We start from the raw sequence: 18,576 nt of genomic DNA, 5'->3' as shown, positions 1-18,576 counted from the left end.
CGCACTGGCTTTTTTCCCCTTGTGGTGAACTTCTTTCACCTCGTGTTGCACGAGAAGACCGACCCCTCTCCTCCTCCGAGCGACATCTTGTTTGTTCCCATCGAGAGCTGCGGTTTCTTGAAATTCCATCCTCAAATTTGTTATGATTGCGGTATGAAAATGATCTCTTGTTTCCACGTTCCGACATCCTTTCCCATTTTGTTTCTTACTCCTCATACATCTTTCCTTTCTCCTTTCCTTGATATCTACTTGAGTCCTTCTCATTCTCTTGATTGCCCCCGTCCCCATTAATCACCACTACTTTGTAACTCCTTGAGCGATCATCTTTTCTGACCGCAACCCCATCCCTGCTCTCCTTCTTCTTCTCCGGGCTCTTTGGATTCAAAGGGCAGTGCTCCAGATCATCACTGAGATTGAGGCAGAGAGAACAATACCCAAACAGCTTCTCAAACTTTAGAGTCACTCACTACAGGAAATAAGGGTTTTAATAGCAATGTAATATAGCGGAAAAGAAGTTTGTGCTATTGTATGTTTGTGGCTAGAAATATAATAGCGTTTCTTTAAGTAAAAAGCTATTATATCTGGAGCGGCAAAATGAAATTTGCAAGCGCGCATGTTTTTGGGATTTTGATCTTTAGATTATAGCACTGAGAAAGAATAATCGTTATGGTATCCTCGACCGCTTATTTTTTTATTAAAACCCGCGAATGATAAATTTTGTGGGAAATATATCTTTGACCAAAGCAAAGAATATTTAGTACTTTTTCATTAAAACAAAAGAATATCGTCTCTGCATTTTCTCTCCCAAAGTGTTCTTCGTGAGACCCCTTCGGAATCATCGATCTCTGTCTTCTTTGTCTTCATCGATCTCTGTCTTCTTTGTCTTCTTCGATCTCAGGTTTGTCTTCTTTGATCTCTGTCTTCTTTAACTTGCATGCATCATGATAATAATCGATTGCTTATTATCTCAATAGATATGTATCGATCGTCTTCCATTTTTACAATCTACAATCATGAAAATTAATCGATTGCTTATTATCTCAATAGATCTCAAAAATGATTTTTTTAGGAACAAATTAACATGGGGCCGAAGACACGAGGAGGAATGGTTAGAAGAAGCAGACGTTCCCAAGGTCTGGAAGCAGAAACAGAGTTCATTGAGATAACCAGAAAGAGTACGAAAATGCGTAAGTTAAATAAGGGAAAAGAAGTTGCTATTGAAGAAGAAAACATTGAGATAAGGCAAGAAAGTGCTGACGAAGTCCCGACAAAGGTTTCTGAAGATGTTAATGAGGCGGATGGTGATGGTGATGGTGATGATCCACATGTGGAAATTGAAGTTGAGAATGTCATTGCTGAAGAACAGTCTCAGTCTGAGAATGGAGTTACTGAAGAACCTTCTCAGCCGAGAGAAGCTGACATGGAAGCTGAAAATGGAGTTACTCAAGAACCTTCTCAGCCGAGAGAAGCTGACATGGAACCTGAGAATGGATTTACTCAAGAACCTTCTCAGTCGAGAGAAGCTGACATGGAACCTGAGAATGGAGTTACTCAAGAACCTTCTCAGCCGAGAGAAGCTGACATTGAAACTGAGAATGGCATTTCAGGAGCAGAAGCATCGCCATCTGATGGAAAACAAAAGAAGAAAAGAGGACCCACAAAGATGCGTAAAGTGGCCAAGGATCATCAAGAGAAGGTTTCTGTGTCATTCACTGAGCTTGGCGAACATGTAGGTCCTGGATCAGTGACACTTTCATCGTTCCTTGGACCCCTTGTACGCGAACATGTGACTGTACTTCTTGATGATTGGAGGAATCTTGATAAGCAGACAAAGGACACATTATGGGAGGAAATTCAGGTATATATATGCCCTTAAGTCTATTGTATAATGTCTTTGTAAGGATTATAATGTGTGGCATTTGCATACATTACTGCAGGCGAGGTTTGATTTGAAAGAAGAGTGGCAAAAAGATTCAGTCTTCAAACAGATGGGCTGTTTGTGGAGATCTGGAAAGTCAAGGCTTGTATCACAACTGCGAAATGCAAAAAGCTCCACAGAGAGAGCAGCACTGAAACCAAGCAACATTCGATCTGTTCAGGTTTGGAGCGCTTGGGTTAAGAGTAGGACTTCGTCTGTGTTCAAGGTGAAATATACAGAGCATTTGGTTTTTAAGTGTTTACTTCGGAGATTTGATTGATCAAATTTGATTTAATAATATTGTAGGCAAAGAGTGAAAAGTACAGAGCACTAAGGAGAGCTCAGATTCCTCACACCACTAGTCGTAGAGGAATGAATCGTCTAGCTTGTGAAATGGTAAGTAACAGTATGTAATTATATTATATCTGAAGATAGAACAAACTGATAAGTAAAACAATATATCACTCTTGTAGAAAAAAAAGAGTGAAGACCCTAAGAAGATTAGCCGGAGCAAGGTCTGGATAGCAGGACACACTCACTCTGATGGTAGACCTGTTAGACCTGAGTTTGCTGAAACCATTGTAAGGTTTCATTGTCTGATTAATTAAGTTACTCTTTTTGGTATTGAAAAGGACCATAACTTATATTGTGTTTGTCTCAGGAAAAAATAATTTCACTTGATAGTCAAATGGACTCCACATCCAGTGTTAATATAAAAGAAGATGCTGTTAGTCAAGTGTTGGGAGTAGACAAACCTGGACGAGTCAGAGGGTTGGGAAGAGGGATTACTGCTACGAAACTAGCATTCTTGTCAGCTAGAGACTCCAAACTTGCCGACTTGGAAAGCGAGATTAAAGACTTGAAGATTCTGGTCCGTGACTTAGCTGGAAATAAGGTGAATTTTCTTTAGTTTTAACTGGTTATATAATGTAGAATTTCCTTGATTGATATAAAATCAATGATTCATTTTATGTTTTTACAGAAAAACAATGATGATTGTGTTTCTCCATCTGAGGCTAGTTATGTATACAAAGAAGGAACTAGAGTTCAACTACTTGATTGGTGTGAGTCAAAAGATGTTGTTGTCGCTGAAGGAGAATTCTGCTCTGCTGAAGGTACATACAAGATTGGTCGTATTCCGATTGGTCCTAACGCCGCGGCGGTTGTTGTAAAGTCGGTATCAAACCCGAAGGCATCTGTTTGGAGGCCAACTACGGATGTGCGTAATCTTCAGGAAGCAGCGGGATGCAAAATTCCATGGCCAATTGATAAACTGATACTAGATAGTGCATCGAACAACCATCCAGTTTCCTCGGATGTGTTAAGATCAAAGGTCATTCCATTAGCACGTATACTTACGTTTGTATTATAAAATTCAACATGATACTAACCATATGCATTGTCAATATAGAATACTACCGTAGATGATCTTGAAAGGTGCAAGATCTACGATTGGGTTAAGGGCGTCGAGGTAATCGCTGAAGGTTTTATGGGTTCGACTGACCCATATGAGATGGTGAACAATGTTCCTTTGGGTCCGAATGCTGTAGTTATGAGAGTTGCTAAGGTGATTAATGGGAAAGCTTTTCTATGGAGGCCAACAAGTGACATGACAACAATGAGTGATGCTGTTAATGAAAAGATCGCATGGCCGCTCCATAATGTATCAGTAATTAAAGTTCCTGAAGATGAAGGGGAAGCTAGTGTCAGAAGGCCTTCATTGGTAAATTTACAAACTTCTCTCTTTTACAAACTTATTTAGATGTAGTTGGTGTGATGTATTTGTTGTGCTTGTAGAGTCCAAGTGGCAGCACTAGTTCCACCCGTTCAGGTGGTAAAAAGAAGTGCATCTTGTTGGACCACAACAACTCAGGACGGAAAGTCGCAGAAGGCAGAGTAAGTAGTACTGATCCATTGTGTTTAGTCCATCACGTCCCGTTAGGTCCCAATGCAAGTCGGGTCTGGGTTGAAGTGGCCTTGATTGAAGATGCATCTCTATGGAGACCAAACTCTTTTCTGGAAGACATATCAGATGCTGTGGGCAGCACAGTGGCTTGGCCAAATGATAAGATTCTGTATGTTTAAATGTACTCGATCGAGTATTCTCAAAGACATATTTATGGATCGGAGTATGCTTGTTTTGTTTTAAGACATATTTTGCTTGTTTGGTTGTAAGACATATTTTGTTTGGTTGTTAAGACATATTTCTAATAAGATTATGTAGGCTTGGCATATATATAAATTATAAAAATAAGTGGTCCTTTAAAATTTTTAAAAAATAAGTGTTTCAAAATAATTTATACAATTTAAGTGTTCCATTAAAATTTTTACAAATAAATTGTTCATAAAAATTTATACAATTTAGATTTTAGGGTTTATTTAGGGATTCAACCCTATTGTAACAAATTTATACCCTATCATCATATAGGGATTCAAATTTAGGGATTCAACCCTATTGTAACAAATTTATACAATTTAGATGAAACAAATTTAGATTTTAGGGTTTATTTAGGGATTCAACCCTATATAACACATAAGGATTCAACCCTATCATCATCTATTCTCCATATAGAGAAATCATTTTATACTTATTTCAAACATATAATATTTTTGTTAAAAAAAATTAATAATAAAATTTATTAAAATTTAAATTTTGTTTATAACATAATTTCCCATCATTTTCATGCATTTTTCGTAATTTAAAAATAAATTAATATAGAATTGTACATAAACCAATAAGAAGGAATGGTGGGGATAGATGACGTGCCTTCATAGAAGCCGTAGGATCTGATTTTTTAATCTTTCAATCTCCGTCTTTCCATCGGAGATCTGTTCATTCTCCTTCTGCGATTACTCAAATCTAGGTTTAGTTCCTTTTGCTGACGCCTCCTTTTCGAAAATCGAAGGTTTCAGTCGATTTCCCTCGAAGTTATATTGTTCTGATATGGAAAAAGCATGGGTTTGGCTTCCAAGGTAGTAATCTTTTCGACATTTTAATTCATGACGAATTCTTCTTCTGTTCCAAATTTTTTGTTCTGATTCTGTTCCTTATATATATATATAGGGCTAGCCTCGAATATTTCGAAGGAGCAACAGGCTTTGTTACTGCATCAGCGAGGAGGTTAGGAGATCCGACAGAAATATTATGTCCCTGTACTCACTGCAGAAACCTTTCCCATCAAGTTTTAGACAAAGTAACGGAGCATCTTGTGATTAGGGGTATGGATAAGAAGTATATGAGGAGTTCTTGTTGGAGTCTTCATGGTGAGAGAAGGTCTGATATGAATGATAGTGTCCCTCAATCAGAAACAGAGGCTTATGGTTTGCTAAGGACGGCTTATTTTGATAGTGGTGAACCTGATGAACCGCCTTCTGATGACACTGGAGGAGAGCCTGTACATGGTGAACCTGATGAAGACTCGGAGTTTAGGAAGAAGTTGAGAGATGCTGAAACTCCATTGTACTTGACATGTAGCAAGCACACCAAAGTTTCTGCGATCATGGCCCTTTACCGCATCAAAGTAAAGAGTGGAATGTCAGAGGCTTACTTTGATCAGCTACTGTCGGCATTACATGACATGCTACCAGAAGGTAATGTACTACCAAAGTCGACTGATTCGATTAAGAAGTTCTTGAAGATTTTTGGGTTTGGCTACGAAATGATTCATGCGTGCAAGAACGATTGTATTCTCTATAGGAAGCAATATGAGGAGTTGGAAACCTGCCCAAGATGTAGTGCTTCTAGATGGGAAATTGATAAGCACAGTAATGAAGAAAAGAAAGGAATTCCTGCAAAGGTCCTACGGTATTTTCCGATCAAAGACAGATTCAAGAGGATGTTTAGATCAGCAAGGATGGCTGAGGATTTGCGATGGCATGCCAACAATGCCACTGAAGATGGTATAATGCGACATCCTGTTGACTCGTTATCTTGGGCTCAAGTGAATAATAAGTGGCCAGAGTTTGCTAGTGAAGCAAGAAACCTTCGACTCGGCCTGTCAACAGATGGTATGAACCCTTTCTCTATCCAGAACACAAAGTATAGTACTTGGCCAGTGTTGTTAGTCAATTACAACTTGCCACCAACTCTGTGTATGAAGGCTGAGAACGTCATGTTGACTATGTTGATCCCTGGACCGACGGCTCCGAGCAACAACATTGATGTTTATCTAGAGCCACTGGTTGAAGACTTACAAGAATTGTGGAGTGAGGGGATTCAGGTATACGACTCATTCCTGAAAGAGAAGTTCACACTAAAAGCTATGTTGTTGTGGACTATAAGCGACTACCCGGCTCTAGGTAGTTTGGCAGGTTGTAAAGTTAAAGGGAAACAAGCATGCAATGTTTGTGGAAAGGATACACCAAATAGGTGGCTCAAGTTTAGTCGCAAGTATGTGTATTTGGGGAATAGGAAGCGACTAAGCCCTGGACATCACTACAGACGCAGGAAAGGATGGTTTGATAATACAGTGGAGAAGGGGACTGCAAACAGGATTCAAACCGGTGCAGAAATATTTGCAACACTAAAGAACTTCAGGAATGACTTTGGAAGATCTTTAGCAAAGAAAAAAAAAAGGAAGAGAAATGTTGTCTCAGAAGATGAGGTGGCTGAAGACGAAGAAAATGATGAAACGAGTGATCAATGGAGGTGGAAGAAACGATCAATATTCTTCGATTTACCGTACTGGAAGGTATTATAGCTATTGTTAGACTGAGATACGATTGTCACATTTTGTTTATCCATTAACTGATCATTCTGTTTTCAATGTGTTAGGATTTGCCGGTGCGTCACAACATCGACGTCATGCACGTGGAAAAGAACTTGTCTGATGCATTATTATCAACGCTGATGCAGAGTGCTAAGTCAAAAGATGGCCTCAAAGCGAGACAGGACTTAGAAGATATTGGAATCCGGAAAAACTTGCACACACAGGTACGGGGAAAGAGATTCTACTTGCCTCCAGCAACTTATTGGCTCAGTAAGGAAGAGAAAAAGATATTTTGTCAAAGGTTGTCTGCGTTTAGAGGCCCTGACGGCTACTGCGGTAATATTGCAAATGTTGTTTCAATTAACCCTCCTATGATTGGAAGTCTTAAATCCCATGATCATCATGTACTAATCCAAAATCTGTTACCTGCTGCGTTACGAGGGTTGCTTCCAAGAGGACCAAGAGTGGCAGTAACTCGAGTATGTAACTACTTCAACAGATTGTGTCAGCGTGCTATTGACGCGGAGAAGCTGATAACTTTGGAAAATGAGTTTGTGGAGACAATGTGCCAACTCGAGCGGTTCTTTCCTCCATCGCTCTTCGATATCATGTTCCACCTTCCTTTACACCTAGCAAGAGAGGCACGTTTGGGAGGTCCTGTGCACTTTCGTTGGATGTATCCGTTTGAGAGGTTTGTTTTCATTTTGTTCGCGTAATGTAAATTGTTTATATCCTGAACTGTTTTTCCGATCAACTGAGGTTTGTAACTATTGCTATATTGTTTGAGCTGTAGATACATGAAAACACTCAAGGCATATGTAAAGAATTTTGCTAGGCCAGAAGCATGTATGGCTGAGGGGTACTTAGCTGGAGAATGCATAGCCTTTTGTTTAGAGTTCCTAAAGAATTCTGTACCCGTTGAAGAAGTACTTAACCGTAATGAAGATATTCAGTCTGATGGAATGGTTCTTGAAGGTCGACCACTGCAAAAGGGAACAGAGCTTATTCTTTCAGAGAAAGATAGAGACATAGCACATCGATATGTTTTGATGAATATGGCTATTATGGATCCCTATGTTGAGTAAGTTCTACTGTCCCTCTCAAATTCAGATTTTTTTATCAGTCTGATAACTCTCTACTTTGTTATGAGAACCAGGAAGCACTTACAAGAACTGCAAGATAATGATGTTCGATTAGCAACAAATGAAACTTTGTTATGGAAGCATCACACCCAACAATTTGCTGAATGGGTGAAGAATAAGGTTTGTACAACTTCACTATCTGTTCACTTTTCTATTCACATAGCTCACACAGTTTTACATCCTTGTTAGATACCTTCTAACTCAAAGGAGCATTCTACGAAGCTGAGGTGGTTGGCCTTTGGACCAAGGTTTACTGCTCATACCAATAAAGGTTTTGTCATTAACGGGAACCGATTTCACATACAATCCGTTAAGCGAAAGACTCAGAATAGTGGAGTCACTTACGAAGCTTTCAGCATGTGTAGATCTTCTGCAAGAGATACAAGACATACAGCCGATATGGTCACATATTATGGAGTGATAACAGAGATCATTCTTCTCGATTACCACATGTTCAGCGTTCCTTTATTCAAGTGTAATTGGGCGAACAGAGGCTACGGTGTTAAGGAAGAAGATGGTTTCACCCTTGTCAATCTTCATGTCAACCAAACGCCATATTTACAAGATCCATACATTCTACCATCACAAGCAAAACAGGTATTTTACTCTAGAGAAGATGAAGAATCGCCTTGGTATGTTGTTATGAGAGCACCACCGAGAGGATATCATGAACTCGAGACAGAGGAAGACGTTGTCGGAGCACCATTACTCGCACAGGAATTTGATGATACAGAGCAATTGTCTGATGATGAAAGTTTTTGTGTTAGAGATGATTGTGATGGAATTATAGTTGCTGATTGATTTTTTTTGCATGGAAAATTTGTGAGAATTGAATATATTTTTTATTTTCGAATATTTTAATTTTCTTCGAATTTTAATTAGAATTAATTTTTATTTTACATTTTTTGATTCTCTATTATTTTAAAAATCAAAATATTAAATAAAATTTGTTATAAACAAAATGAAACAATTGCATATAAAAAAATGCAATGAAATGTTCAAATATTGCTATTGATAGAAGACGACAATAGTAATTACAAATCGCTATATTTAATTTTAAAAAATGCTATAGTTAAAAAGTTATAATATCATTTTGGCGACGCTATAATACAAATTTACAATTGCATAACAAGAACCGCTATTAATAATAAAATATCAATAGCACAACAAAAATCCGCTATGAAATGTACGAGACCTATTATCGCGGGCGATATTGGAGCGCTTTCTACAACGCTATGGTAGCGTCTTATAGCGCTTTAGCGGTGCCATCAAAACCCTTATTTCCTGTAGTGACTAGAGCCTCATCTTCCTCGTAATATTCTCCACCTTTGAAATCCACCGGTGTCTCAAAACACAACTCCTTGCATCCATCTACAATCACCCGCATTTTACCATAGTCAAGATCTACGTCTGTGGTTTCACCAATAGCATCACCAATACTCTGGAACGTAGGGGTTGACCAGAACTCTGTGGGAACACCCACAATCTTGATCCATAATGGAATCTCCGAAGGGAAATCTCTTGCCATCCTTGGTTGCCATCGAGCCAGTGCTATCATCCAGTAATCAAAATGATACAGTTGCATCTCCAATACCACCACAATGTCCTCCTCCGTGTCAAAGTGAAACTGGAACCTTCCTAGTCCCAGATCCGCTCCCACAACTCTCTCTTCCACCTTCCAGATTTTTGGTAACATCACAAGCAGAACCGTGACGTCTTGTTCCTCCGGGTTCATACATCTCCCGATCAGAGTCTTAGAGTAACTCTTGATCAGATCGGAATTGTCAAAGTGAGGTATTGAGATCTACAGCTGCTTGCGATTTCCTTCTCCATTCTTCCCGTCACCAGCCTTTCCCACAAGCGGAGCCTGAGTCATGATCACCAATACCAATAGCAAAAAAACAAGATACTTAAGCTCGTATGATAACAGAAAAGAAGCTGTGATACAAGAGAGTAAAGCCCGGTTCCTTATATAATGATACTCTAAGCTAAGTACATCGCGCCAAGATCCTAACCCTTTAAGAGAAAATCCTCCATGATTGATTCGAGAAATCTTTAACCAGAAGTCAGAGTATCGATTAAGACTTCCCAAAACGCCAAAGTAAATCGTATCCATAAATCAAATTTTCCTCTTATCACAAACCTATCGAATTGTAATATTTATACTTTCTATAACAGACAGCAGAGATCTCGTTTTGAGGATAACGAAACTCCTACCTCTTAACTCTTGTGTTTGATCCTTTGGATTCCGCATCCATTCTGAGGATCTTGATAATAACCATTTCTGATGGATCCCAATCGTATCTCCGTCCCAAACCAGTTTCCATAGAGTCTCTTTACAAACCGTTACAAAAGTTCTGTTTCGCAGATCTCCGCAGATCCTCCGAGATATTCCGACTCCATTTAATCTCCCTTTAATCTTTAAAATCCGCTGAGCACCCGGATCCCAATCGCGATCAATCATCGAAACCCTAATTTCGCATCTGTAACCAACATGAATATTAGATATATATTGTCATTATGATCGTAGATTTTGGTTTATATATGTTTCATTGGCGATTTTGTGTTATTTGGTGAAGTCATGCAAATAAAACTATGTTTCATTTTCTTTTACTTACTGATCTTCGAAAAAATATATATAATTTTTTTAAAAAACTTAAGTCAATTTATTAGAATCTGAAATTTTTACAATATTTTTTACAACATTAATTTTATATTCTTCAGGTAATAAAAAATAATAATACATTAGTCAAATAATTTGTATTATTGATTATGGGCCAAATTAAGAGTTGTTGAATAATTATAATGCTGATGTTTGAATAATTACAATATTTTTTACAACATTAATTTTATATTCTTCAGGTAATAAAAAATAATAATACATTAGTCAAATAATTTGTATTATTGATTATGGGCCAAATTAAGAGTTGTTGAATAATTATAATGCTGATGTTTTAATATCTTATCTTTTAGGCCCAATTTAATCAGTAAGAGTTACAGTTTCGAGATACACCTTTGTACATCGTTTCCCAGTTTTAAGGCCGATTTGTACATCTTTTCCCAATTTTTTTTTTATAGCTTCAAGAAATAAACTTTATCGATTCCTCTTGATTTTGTCGGTTAAGAACAAATCACAATGCTAAATGTTTATCTGTTTGTGGAAAACGAAATTACCTTGCACAGAGTTTCAATCAAATCAATGGAAGGTTGTATCTTTTCCTTCAATCATAATCGATAAGGTTAGTCTCTTTGGAAACAAATCTGGATCTCGAATATCCCTTCTTATTTGATTGGAGTGTGTTTGTTTTGATAACCTTTATTTTTTCCATCAGATCGGGAATATACATTCAAATCGTACATAGCTTTGTTAGAGTATGTAAATCGGCCGTGAGACAATGTCAATATCACTTTGCAAGAAAGGATAATCGAAAGCAAAATGGAAAAAAAAGGATTTCATTTCCTGCATATCTACGATGAGAAGGGTAATCTTGAAAACTAATTTCTTATGTTTCACTTTAATCTTTTAACATTTTATCTGTTCTGATTGCCAATAATCGTGAAAACCAATTGGTACTGAGTATATGTGATCATAATCGAGATTGTATTGGTAATATATTTCAGAGCGTTTCACATTAAACATAAAGATTGAAGATTCTGGAAACAATTTCATTGTTTAGATGCTTCTTTGGTATACTAACCATGTTAGCAAGAACTATATTGACTATTTTGTTTTGGCTATTAAAACCTATGTTACATGGAAACGGAAGCGGGTACGCGGAAGCGGAAGCGTAAGGAAGCGCGGAAACGAGATTTTTTGAAAAATTAGGAAGCGGTACGTATTGGAAGCGTATATCCATATGAATGTATATATATGTATATATATGTATATATATATATATATATATATATATATATTAAAATATAAGATTTTCTTTAAAAAAATTAGGACTAAAAATTATAAGTTATAAATTTAAATAAATTATTTATTCATTTGTAATAATTTTGTAATGATTTCATATTAAAACTATGAAAATAGACATAAATTAAGTTTAAAAGAAATTATTATATTAATTATTGTTAATGCTTCATAAATAATTGACACAATATATTTGAATATATGATATATGTTTAGTAAAAACCTCAATACATAAAGATAATTTATAGTATTAATTTTAATATTTATATATTTATATCCTCTCTATTCATTACTATTAAAATTTTGATTTTACAGAAATTAATAACTACGATTATATTTTTATTGATATTCAACCTTGTATTTTTTTAAAGAACGGAAGCGTGATTTCAAAACGGAATCATAAGCTTCCAACGTGTTTTAAAAAGAATATTTTGGAAGCGTTCTGGAAGCGAGATTCCGTAAGCTTCCACAAGGTTCCGATTCCGATTCCGGTTCCGAAGCGGGAAGCGGACGTCCGATGAAGCTTCCGTGCAACGTAGATTAAAACACAAACCAGAAAAGTATCTCAATACTGCAAATTGGTCATATGGAATGTAAAAAGTAGATAGAATTTCACATAAGCTTATGTTAAAAACACATCGAATATTGGAAAGCAAAATCAAAATCTGAAAGCACAAATTTTAAAACAAAAATGCGATAAAATGAAAGCCCATATCGTCCTCCTCGTCCCTTCGAATGCTTCTTGCAAGTCATTAGTAAGCATTTGCTGGAATCCTGCAAAGAATGATCAAATATCGATGAATACTGCATATTACTCAGGTTTAAAATTGATGAATATCTTCGAGTCACCTTCTTCGAGGAATGATTCAAATATCGGAACCACATCCTCATTAACTGTTGCATGAATCGTATAACCCTGCAGCACATATAAGTAAAACCATATAAATACCATACTATTTGAGTATCAAACGCATAATAATAATAATTCGTTTTTCAGATCATCATCTTGAAAACAACTTACATTTGAATCAACTAACACCATCTCAATACTCTCGATATTGCCTGCGGAGTATAGTCTCCATAGACGAATGATCTCGACCTTAATTTTCCACGTAGTTTTCGCAGGATTCAACTCGATAATGTTGTCAAAATTCCAGCCATCTTAACGTGGAGTCTACTCTACATTTTTTTTTTTAGGGATGGAGACTAAGACCATCTCCAATGTATTTCTCTATTTTTTCCTCTATAATAGAGGAACTCTATAATAGAGGTGAGTTTCTCTCCAATGTATTCCTCTATTTTTTCCTCTAAAAAGGAATATTCTTGAAAGATTCTTTTTTTTATTTTACATTTTACACCTCTAACTTGTAAATGTTGAAAATTAACCCATTCATTATACTTTTTGAAATTTTTTCATAATATTGCAAAAATATTTAAATTAAACATTTTATTACAAAAATACATTAGACAAAAAAAAAAAAACAAAGTACCATTATCTAACAATCATTATTACTAAATTTTTCCCATAAATGATCAATTAATGCATTACAAAGTGAGAAATGAGCTTCTTTATCTTTGATTTTTCTGAATCGACTTAGAAACTCTTGGAATCAGTTATCTTCATTATCTGGTATTTGGACTTCCGGAGGTGGAGCTTCTCTTCCAATTCCAATCGGTGCATCGAGATCACGCTCATCCTCAATAATCATATTATGTAAAATTATACATGTAGTCATTATATCATGTAGTACTTTTTTTTTCCAAAAACGTACCGGTCCTTTCACAATCGCAAAACGTGATTGTAAAACTCCGAATGCACGTTCTACATCTTTTCTACATGCTTCTTGTTGTGCTGCAAAATATTTTTTCTTTGGACCTACTGGCTCATGAATAGTTTGCACTATGGTTGACCATTTCGGATATATACCATCGGCCAAGTAATAACCCATATTAATATGTTGTATTGATTAATATTTAAATAAAAAGTCTTTGACTTTTAAATAAAATAATAATTTTTTATTTTATTTTAATTATAATTGACTTTTAAATAAATAATATTTTTTTATTTTAATTATAATTATAGTTATAAAAATTAATAATTAGTACGTAACCAAAAAGGTGTGATTTTATATGTAAGAATTGTATTTCTTCATACATAAGTATTTTAGTTACAATCATAAAATATTAGAGGACTATTTTGTAAATAAAAAAGTTTGCATCTATTATAGAGGAATGCTATTTTTTCCCCTAAATATAGAGGAAAAAATAGCAATCTCTATTTTAGGGGAAGAAATAGGGGTGGATTGGAGCTGATTTTACTCTATTATAGCATTTAGAGGCAAATATGGGAAAGAGTTGGAGATGCTCTAAGAGAAGTGTGGGTAAATATATATTTAATATCCTCTTAACATTAGGTTAGAATAGTTTAGGCTTGTAAATTAACAAAGAGCATAGTAATGGTAAATTGGCTTGTGTTAGATTTACGGCCTATCAAAATAAGAAAACTTTAATAGAAAATTAACTCTTTTGTACAAATAAACGCTTACTTATGAAGGCAAATAAATTCGCTAAATATTTTCTACCTCTAGAACGGACAATGGTTCTTTTTTTTGTTTCTCATATTAACATCTCATCCTTAATGTATGTTCCTTTTCTAACTCGAATTAATTTCGATGGAAGCCTTGGTGCAAATGTATTCTTGTATTAAATACAAAATTAACTTTTTTAACACATACATGATCACAACCCCTTCTGTATTTCCTTATCTAACTCATAATAAATTAAGATTCACACGAATTGACGGTTTGATTCATTGTATTAAATAGACAAATTAACTTGACGGTTTGATTCGATTAAAACACGATTAAAATTTCATAAGATTCACACGAACTGTATTCCATGACGGTTTGGTTCAATATAGATGAATACCACAGATAACCAACTGTTATCGAAACTAAAATTAACATTTCATATTGGAGGGACACTAAACTTAGACACCATTTGTTTAAAACTGAATATATTATTCATTGAGATTTGAATACTGAAAGAAGTCAAGCAAACCAAAACAAAACAAAATAAGATGTTTCCTCTGCCAACTTCCACATTATTAAACAAAATAAGATAATGAAAGGACTGTAACATTCTGTTCAGACGACTAACATGTATGATTAAGATCTTCTAAGAATGTGAATTGCAAAACTGAGAGAGCCCTAATACTGTAATTTTGTTTATAAACGGAGATGCAAGAGTAGACCATCAAAGATATTTAGTAATGGAAAGCGACTGTTGCTATGATGTATGTTAGTCGTTCAATACAGATATCGGTGTGTTAGTCATTCAATACAGAATTCTAAATGTCTTATGACCCTCAAAGACCATTTTAATGCGACTGATGCTATGATATTTAGTAATGGAAATATTTAGTAATTGAAATATGCCACCAACGTTATATTTTAAAACTATGGTTTATATAAGGGGCTCTAGAATTCTTTTAAATAAGATTTAGAAGGTATACACAACTGCCACATATGATGATTTTTTTTTTAATTAATACAAACTTAAGGTTCTAATTTTTTTAAAGATTCTCAATTAATATATAGAGGATATTAGATTTGAACGCTAACCTATGAATAGAGCTTGCTAGTGATTTTCTTCAAAATATTATTCTTAAATATGTATAAAAAATGAAACTAATTTTTACAGATGTCCATATTTTTAAATTGATATTTATGTAATTCACCGAATTCAGAGAAGAAGTTAAAAAAACAAAACTCGTATCAGTGAAATATAAACGAGAACGAAAACACAATTTTATAGAGGTACAAAATAAAATCATTTATGGAGAATGAATAGTAAACAAATCGAGAAGCGTAAATCTAATCCTCTTTCGTCATTTTATAATTGATGTTGTCTATCTGGTTTTAGTGATTTGTGTCAGACGCAAAACTTAATTTTTTTTTGTGCATATAATAAATTTTAAAAATAATTAAAATGAGGTATAATAAGTTGACTTTTCAACAAACCAACATTGTCAATAAAAATTGCTTGCAAAATGTTAAACTATTTAATGAACAAACATTGATATAAAAAATTCACTCCGCACGTACACCCCAAGATATCATCTAAATTTAGAACATAATTCAATTAACTTTTGTGAAATGTATAAATATTGAAACAGTCCAAAACCAATGTCTCCTTTCATACCAAGAAACTAAGGTTGCCATTGGTTTACCACGACAAACTCACTAACACTATTCGATTTTGATTGCTCATTCTTTATTCTACCAGACCATTGTTTTCTCAAAATCTTGATTGTGTTCTTTGTGCTAGCGTGTGTTGTGAGCAAGTTTTACGTTTGCGTTTGCTGAGTGGGTTACCAACATTGCGACAAGAAATTGAATTAGGACAAGTTTCTTCCAACATAATCGGGCAAAAAGTCTTTATAGCAAAGACCCAAAAATAATACATAATATTTAAAAAAAAAACGCAAATGATGAATATCACTACAAGTGCGCATGATTGATATCACTGCTGGGCACATTGCACACGCTGAGGACCGCCTGGGCCTTCTTCATCATCATCGTCATCATCATAAGCCTCTCTTTGAGCTTGAGCCTTCCTTCTCATCTCATCCTCAATGTTCACTTCGTGCAGGGTCGTCTCCTCGCACTCGTCTGTTTCCATGTCGCTCAGATCCGCCTTTGGCTTCGGCAAAACCGCTTCAATGGCCTTTGTCTGGTCAGGGCTCAGCGAGTCAGGGAAGTCGACCGTGAAGTGGATGTAAAGCTTGCCCTTCATGAACGGTCTCTGGTGCACAGGCATTCCCTCATCGGTTATCGCCCTGTATGAATCTATCAAAAACCAAACACACAACACGGTAAGAAGGAGAGAAGCAAAAAAACGATGAGAGGGATGATCATGATTGAAGTACGTTACCTGGCTTCACAACCTCCCCGGGACTGGATTTGATGAGAAGCTGCCTTTTGTCCAAATGGGTCAAGACAAACTGGAACCCACAGAGGGCTTCTGTAAGAGAGAGGGTATGCTCCACAAAGAGATCATCTCCCTTTCTCTTGAACTTTGGGTGCTCCTTCTGCTGAATGACGAACACGATATCACCAGTGACTGTATCAGGCTGTTTTCAAATCAACATAGAAAGTCAGCAGAGAATAATGTAATAATCAGAAGTAAGGACAAAGTGAGTAATCACTAACCGCTTCATCTGCTTGTCCACTGAATGTGATCTTCTGGCTATGCTGCATTCCCTTTTCCACAGCTACTTCAAGCACCTTCTTCTCAGATACAACCTTATCCCCTTTGCACTGTGGACACCTGTCACGGTCATTGATGGTCTCTCCTGTACCTTTGCAATCATGACAAGGATGCTGCATCTGCTGAATCATTCCAGGTCCAAGCTGTCTGATCGAAACCTTCATTCCAGATCCTTGACATCCACTACATGTTGATGAAGCTCCAGACTTTGAACCCTTTCTGCCATCATAAAGCAACTAATGTCAGTGAAGAACTCTTTTAAAGCACTTAAACAGAAGCATATCTTAAAAAAGTAGAACTAACTAACTAACTAACTAACCCGTTACACTTGGAGCACAAAGTATTCCTAGAAAGTGAGAGCTTCTTCGTTGTTCCGAGATAAAGGTCTTCTAGTGAAACCTTCAGAGGGTGAACCACATCTTCACCACGCCTCTGCCTCCTTCCACGGCTGCTGCCACCTAATCAAAAACGACAAAATTAAACCTTTATCATATCTATTCAAAGGCAAAATAGATTGTGAAATGAGAGAATCTAAGGGACTAACCTCCAAATGGGCTACCACCACCACCAAAGAAGGACGAGAAGATATCAAACGGATCATGCCCACCGCCTCCACCGCCCATTCCCTCCTTGAGTGCATCCTCTCCATACTGATCGTAGATCTCACGCTTCTCCGGATCACTTAAGACTTCATAAGCCTGAGCTATCTCTTTGAACTGCATACACATGTAACAAGTCAACCAATTGACCTAAAGATCGCAACTTTCAGATCGAATCGGACATCTTACGAAGAATCCAAGCTCTTACACGACATCTACCGGTCGGAGAATCCAAACCAAACTATAAAAGAACTAACTTTATTGAATTACACAGAAGGGGATCGAAGGATTCAGACCTTTTCGGGATCTCCACCTTTGTCGGGATGGTTTTTTATGGCGGCTTTCTTGTAAGCCTTTTTGAGATCTTCGGGTGATGCGGTCTTGGGGACGCCGAGGATCTCGTAGAACTTGGTGTTGTCGCTCTTACTCGAAGGTCCTCTTCTGAACATCTTTTCTCTGTTCTTTAAGAAAACCCTAAAGGAAAGCAGTGGGAGGAGAGGCTTTTAATAGAGTTTTGTTGTGTGGCTGCTGTTGTTCCAAGAAGACTAATTGAGTTTGCTTATTATGTTCAGGTCTTTGTAGGGGCAGTCGAACACACTAGAATTTTTTTATCTTTCTTTTTATTTAAGACTTTGTTTTGTTCTTTTTTATTCATTTCTTCTCGAGTGGGAAAAATGAGAATTTTTTTTAAAGAAAATTACCTAAATAATCAAAGGAAAAATTATAGAAAATAGATGAATTTGAAAATTACATGAAAATTACATGAACAAGTTCATGTACTCTATTAATAAATGCGATAGAAAATATTAAGGTATGATTTATATTTTATTAAATATAAATCCAAATACAATTAATCTTCACTAATTTAAAGAAAACAGATGAATTTGAAAATTACATCAACAAGTTCATGTACTCTATTAATAAATGAGATAGAAAATTTTAAGATAATTTTTATGTTATTAAATATATAGATACAAATACGATTAATTTACACTGGTTTAATATATTAAAAGGGAAAATC

At 35.9% G+C, this 18,576-nt stretch overlaps 4 protein-coding genes and 1 long non-coding RNA gene across 7 annotated transcripts; 3 read left to right on the top strand and 2 right to left on the bottom strand.

The window, feature by feature from the left end:
- Positions 1-472: 472 nt before the first annotated feature.
- On the top strand, positions 473-4,152 carry LOC106392128. The gene is made up of 9 exons (XM_013832905.3): positions 473-898; positions 1,070-1,858; positions 1,938-2,144; positions 2,225-2,314; positions 2,392-2,499; positions 2,580-2,813; positions 2,901-3,251; positions 3,330-3,641; positions 3,716-4,152. Exons 2-9 carry the CDS (start codon positions 1,082-1,084, stop codon positions 4,001-4,003), a joined length of 2,367 nt encoding a protein of 788 aa, XP_013688359.1. The 5' UTR covers positions 473-898; positions 1,070-1,081; the 3' UTR covers positions 4,004-4,152.
- Positions 4,153-4,392: 240 nt separating this feature from the next.
- LOC125592364 lies at positions 4,393-8,670 on the top strand. 2 transcript variants are annotated; one of them, XM_048767368.1, is made up of 7 exons: positions 4,393-4,891; positions 4,983-6,609; positions 6,693-6,963; positions 7,069-7,318; positions 7,421-7,708; positions 7,784-7,889; positions 7,959-8,670. In XM_048767368.1, the coding sequence occupies exons 1-7, from the start codon at positions 4,863-4,865 to the stop codon at positions 8,568-8,570; spliced, it is 3,183 nt and encodes a 1,060-aa protein (XP_048623325.1). In that variant the 5' UTR covers positions 4,393-4,862; the 3' UTR covers positions 8,571-8,670. The 2 variants fall into 2 exon arrangements, with proteins under 2 accessions (XP_048623325.1, XP_048623324.1); XM_048767367.1 differs by having other exon boundaries at positions 6,693-7,318.
- Positions 8,671-9,015: 345 nt separating this feature from the next.
- On the bottom strand, positions 9,016-9,504 carry LOC125592728. The gene has a single exon (XM_048768110.1). It carries the CDS (start codon positions 9,502-9,504, stop codon positions 9,016-9,018), a length of 489 nt encoding a protein of 162 aa, XP_048624067.1.
- A 1,274-nt stretch (positions 9,505-10,778) lies between these two features.
- LOC125592363 lies at positions 10,779-16,196 on the top strand. 2 transcript variants are annotated; one of them, XR_007328258.1, is made up of 3 exons: positions 10,779-11,008; positions 11,102-11,601; positions 13,300-16,196. It is a non-coding gene; the product is annotated as an uncharacterized LOC125592363 (long non-coding RNA). The 2 variants fall into 2 exon arrangements; XR_007328259.1 differs by lacking the exon at positions 13,300-16,196 and having other exon boundaries at positions 11,102-11,251; positions 11,537-11,791.
- On the bottom strand, positions 16,067-18,128 carry LOC106421341 (chaperone protein dnaJ 3-like). The gene is made up of 6 exons (XM_013862181.1): positions 17,852-18,128; positions 17,501-17,672; positions 17,276-17,414; positions 16,899-17,175; positions 16,621-16,819; positions 16,067-16,535 (listed from the first exon to the last, which is right to left on the bottom strand). Exons 1-6 carry the CDS (start codon positions 18,002-18,004, stop codon positions 16,210-16,212), a joined length of 1,266 nt encoding a protein of 421 aa, XP_013717635.1. The 5' UTR covers positions 18,005-18,128; the 3' UTR covers positions 16,067-16,209.
- Positions 18,129-18,576: the final 448 nt, after the last annotated feature.

The sequence above is a fragment of the Brassica napus genome, chromosome C9, assembly GCF_020379485.1.
Source record: "Brassica napus cultivar Da-Ae chromosome C9, Da-Ae, whole genome shotgun sequence".
In the NCBI taxonomy this organism is placed as follows: Eukaryota; Viridiplantae; Streptophyta; class Magnoliopsida; order Brassicales; family Brassicaceae; genus Brassica; species Brassica napus.
The sequence above is the reverse complement of the archived record's forward strand: the minus strand, read 5'-3'. Positions and strand labels throughout refer to the sequence as shown.

Excerpts from the sequence above, each read along its gene's own strand:
- LOC125592728 (XM_048768110.1), bottom strand. The coding sequence starts at position 9,504 with ATGAACCCGGAGGAACAAGACGTCACGGTTCTGCTTGTGATGTTACCA.
- LOC125592364 (XM_048767367.1), top strand. The coding sequence starts at position 4,863 with ATGGAAAAAGCATGGGTTTGGCTTCCAAG. Across the intron at positions 7,319-7,420 it reads TGGATGTATCCGTTTGAGAG|ATACATGAAAACACTCAAGG; the intron begins GTTTGTTTTCAT and ends TTTGAGCTGTAG. Across the intron at positions 7,890-7,958 it reads CTGAATGGGTGAAGAATAAG|ATACCTTCTAACTCAAAGGA; the intron begins GTTTGTACAACT and ends CATCCTTGTTAG.
- LOC106392128 (XM_013832905.3), top strand. The coding sequence starts at position 1,082 with ATGGGGCCGAAGACACGAGGAGGAATGGTTAGAAGAAGCAGACGTTCC. Across the intron at positions 1,859-1,937 it reads CATTATGGGAGGAAATTCAG|GCGAGGTTTGATTTGAAAGA; the intron begins GTATATATATGC and ends ACATTACTGCAG. Across the intron at positions 3,252-3,329 it reads CGGATGTGTTAAGATCAAAG|AATACTACCGTAGATGATCT; the intron begins GTCATTCCATTA and ends TTGTCAATATAG.
- LOC106421341 (XM_013862181.1), bottom strand. The coding sequence starts at position 18,004 with ATGTTCAGAAGAGGACCTTCGAGTAAGAGCGACAACACCAAGTTCTAC. Across the intron at positions 17,176-17,275 it reads TTGTGCTCCAAGTGTAACGG|AAAGGGTTCAAAGTCTGGAG; the intron begins GTTAGTTAGTTA and ends TTATGATGGCAG. Across the intron at positions 16,820-16,898 it reads GTGGACAAGCAGATGAAGCG|CCTGATACAGTCACTGGTGA; the intron begins GTTAGTGATTAC and ends ATTTGAAAACAG.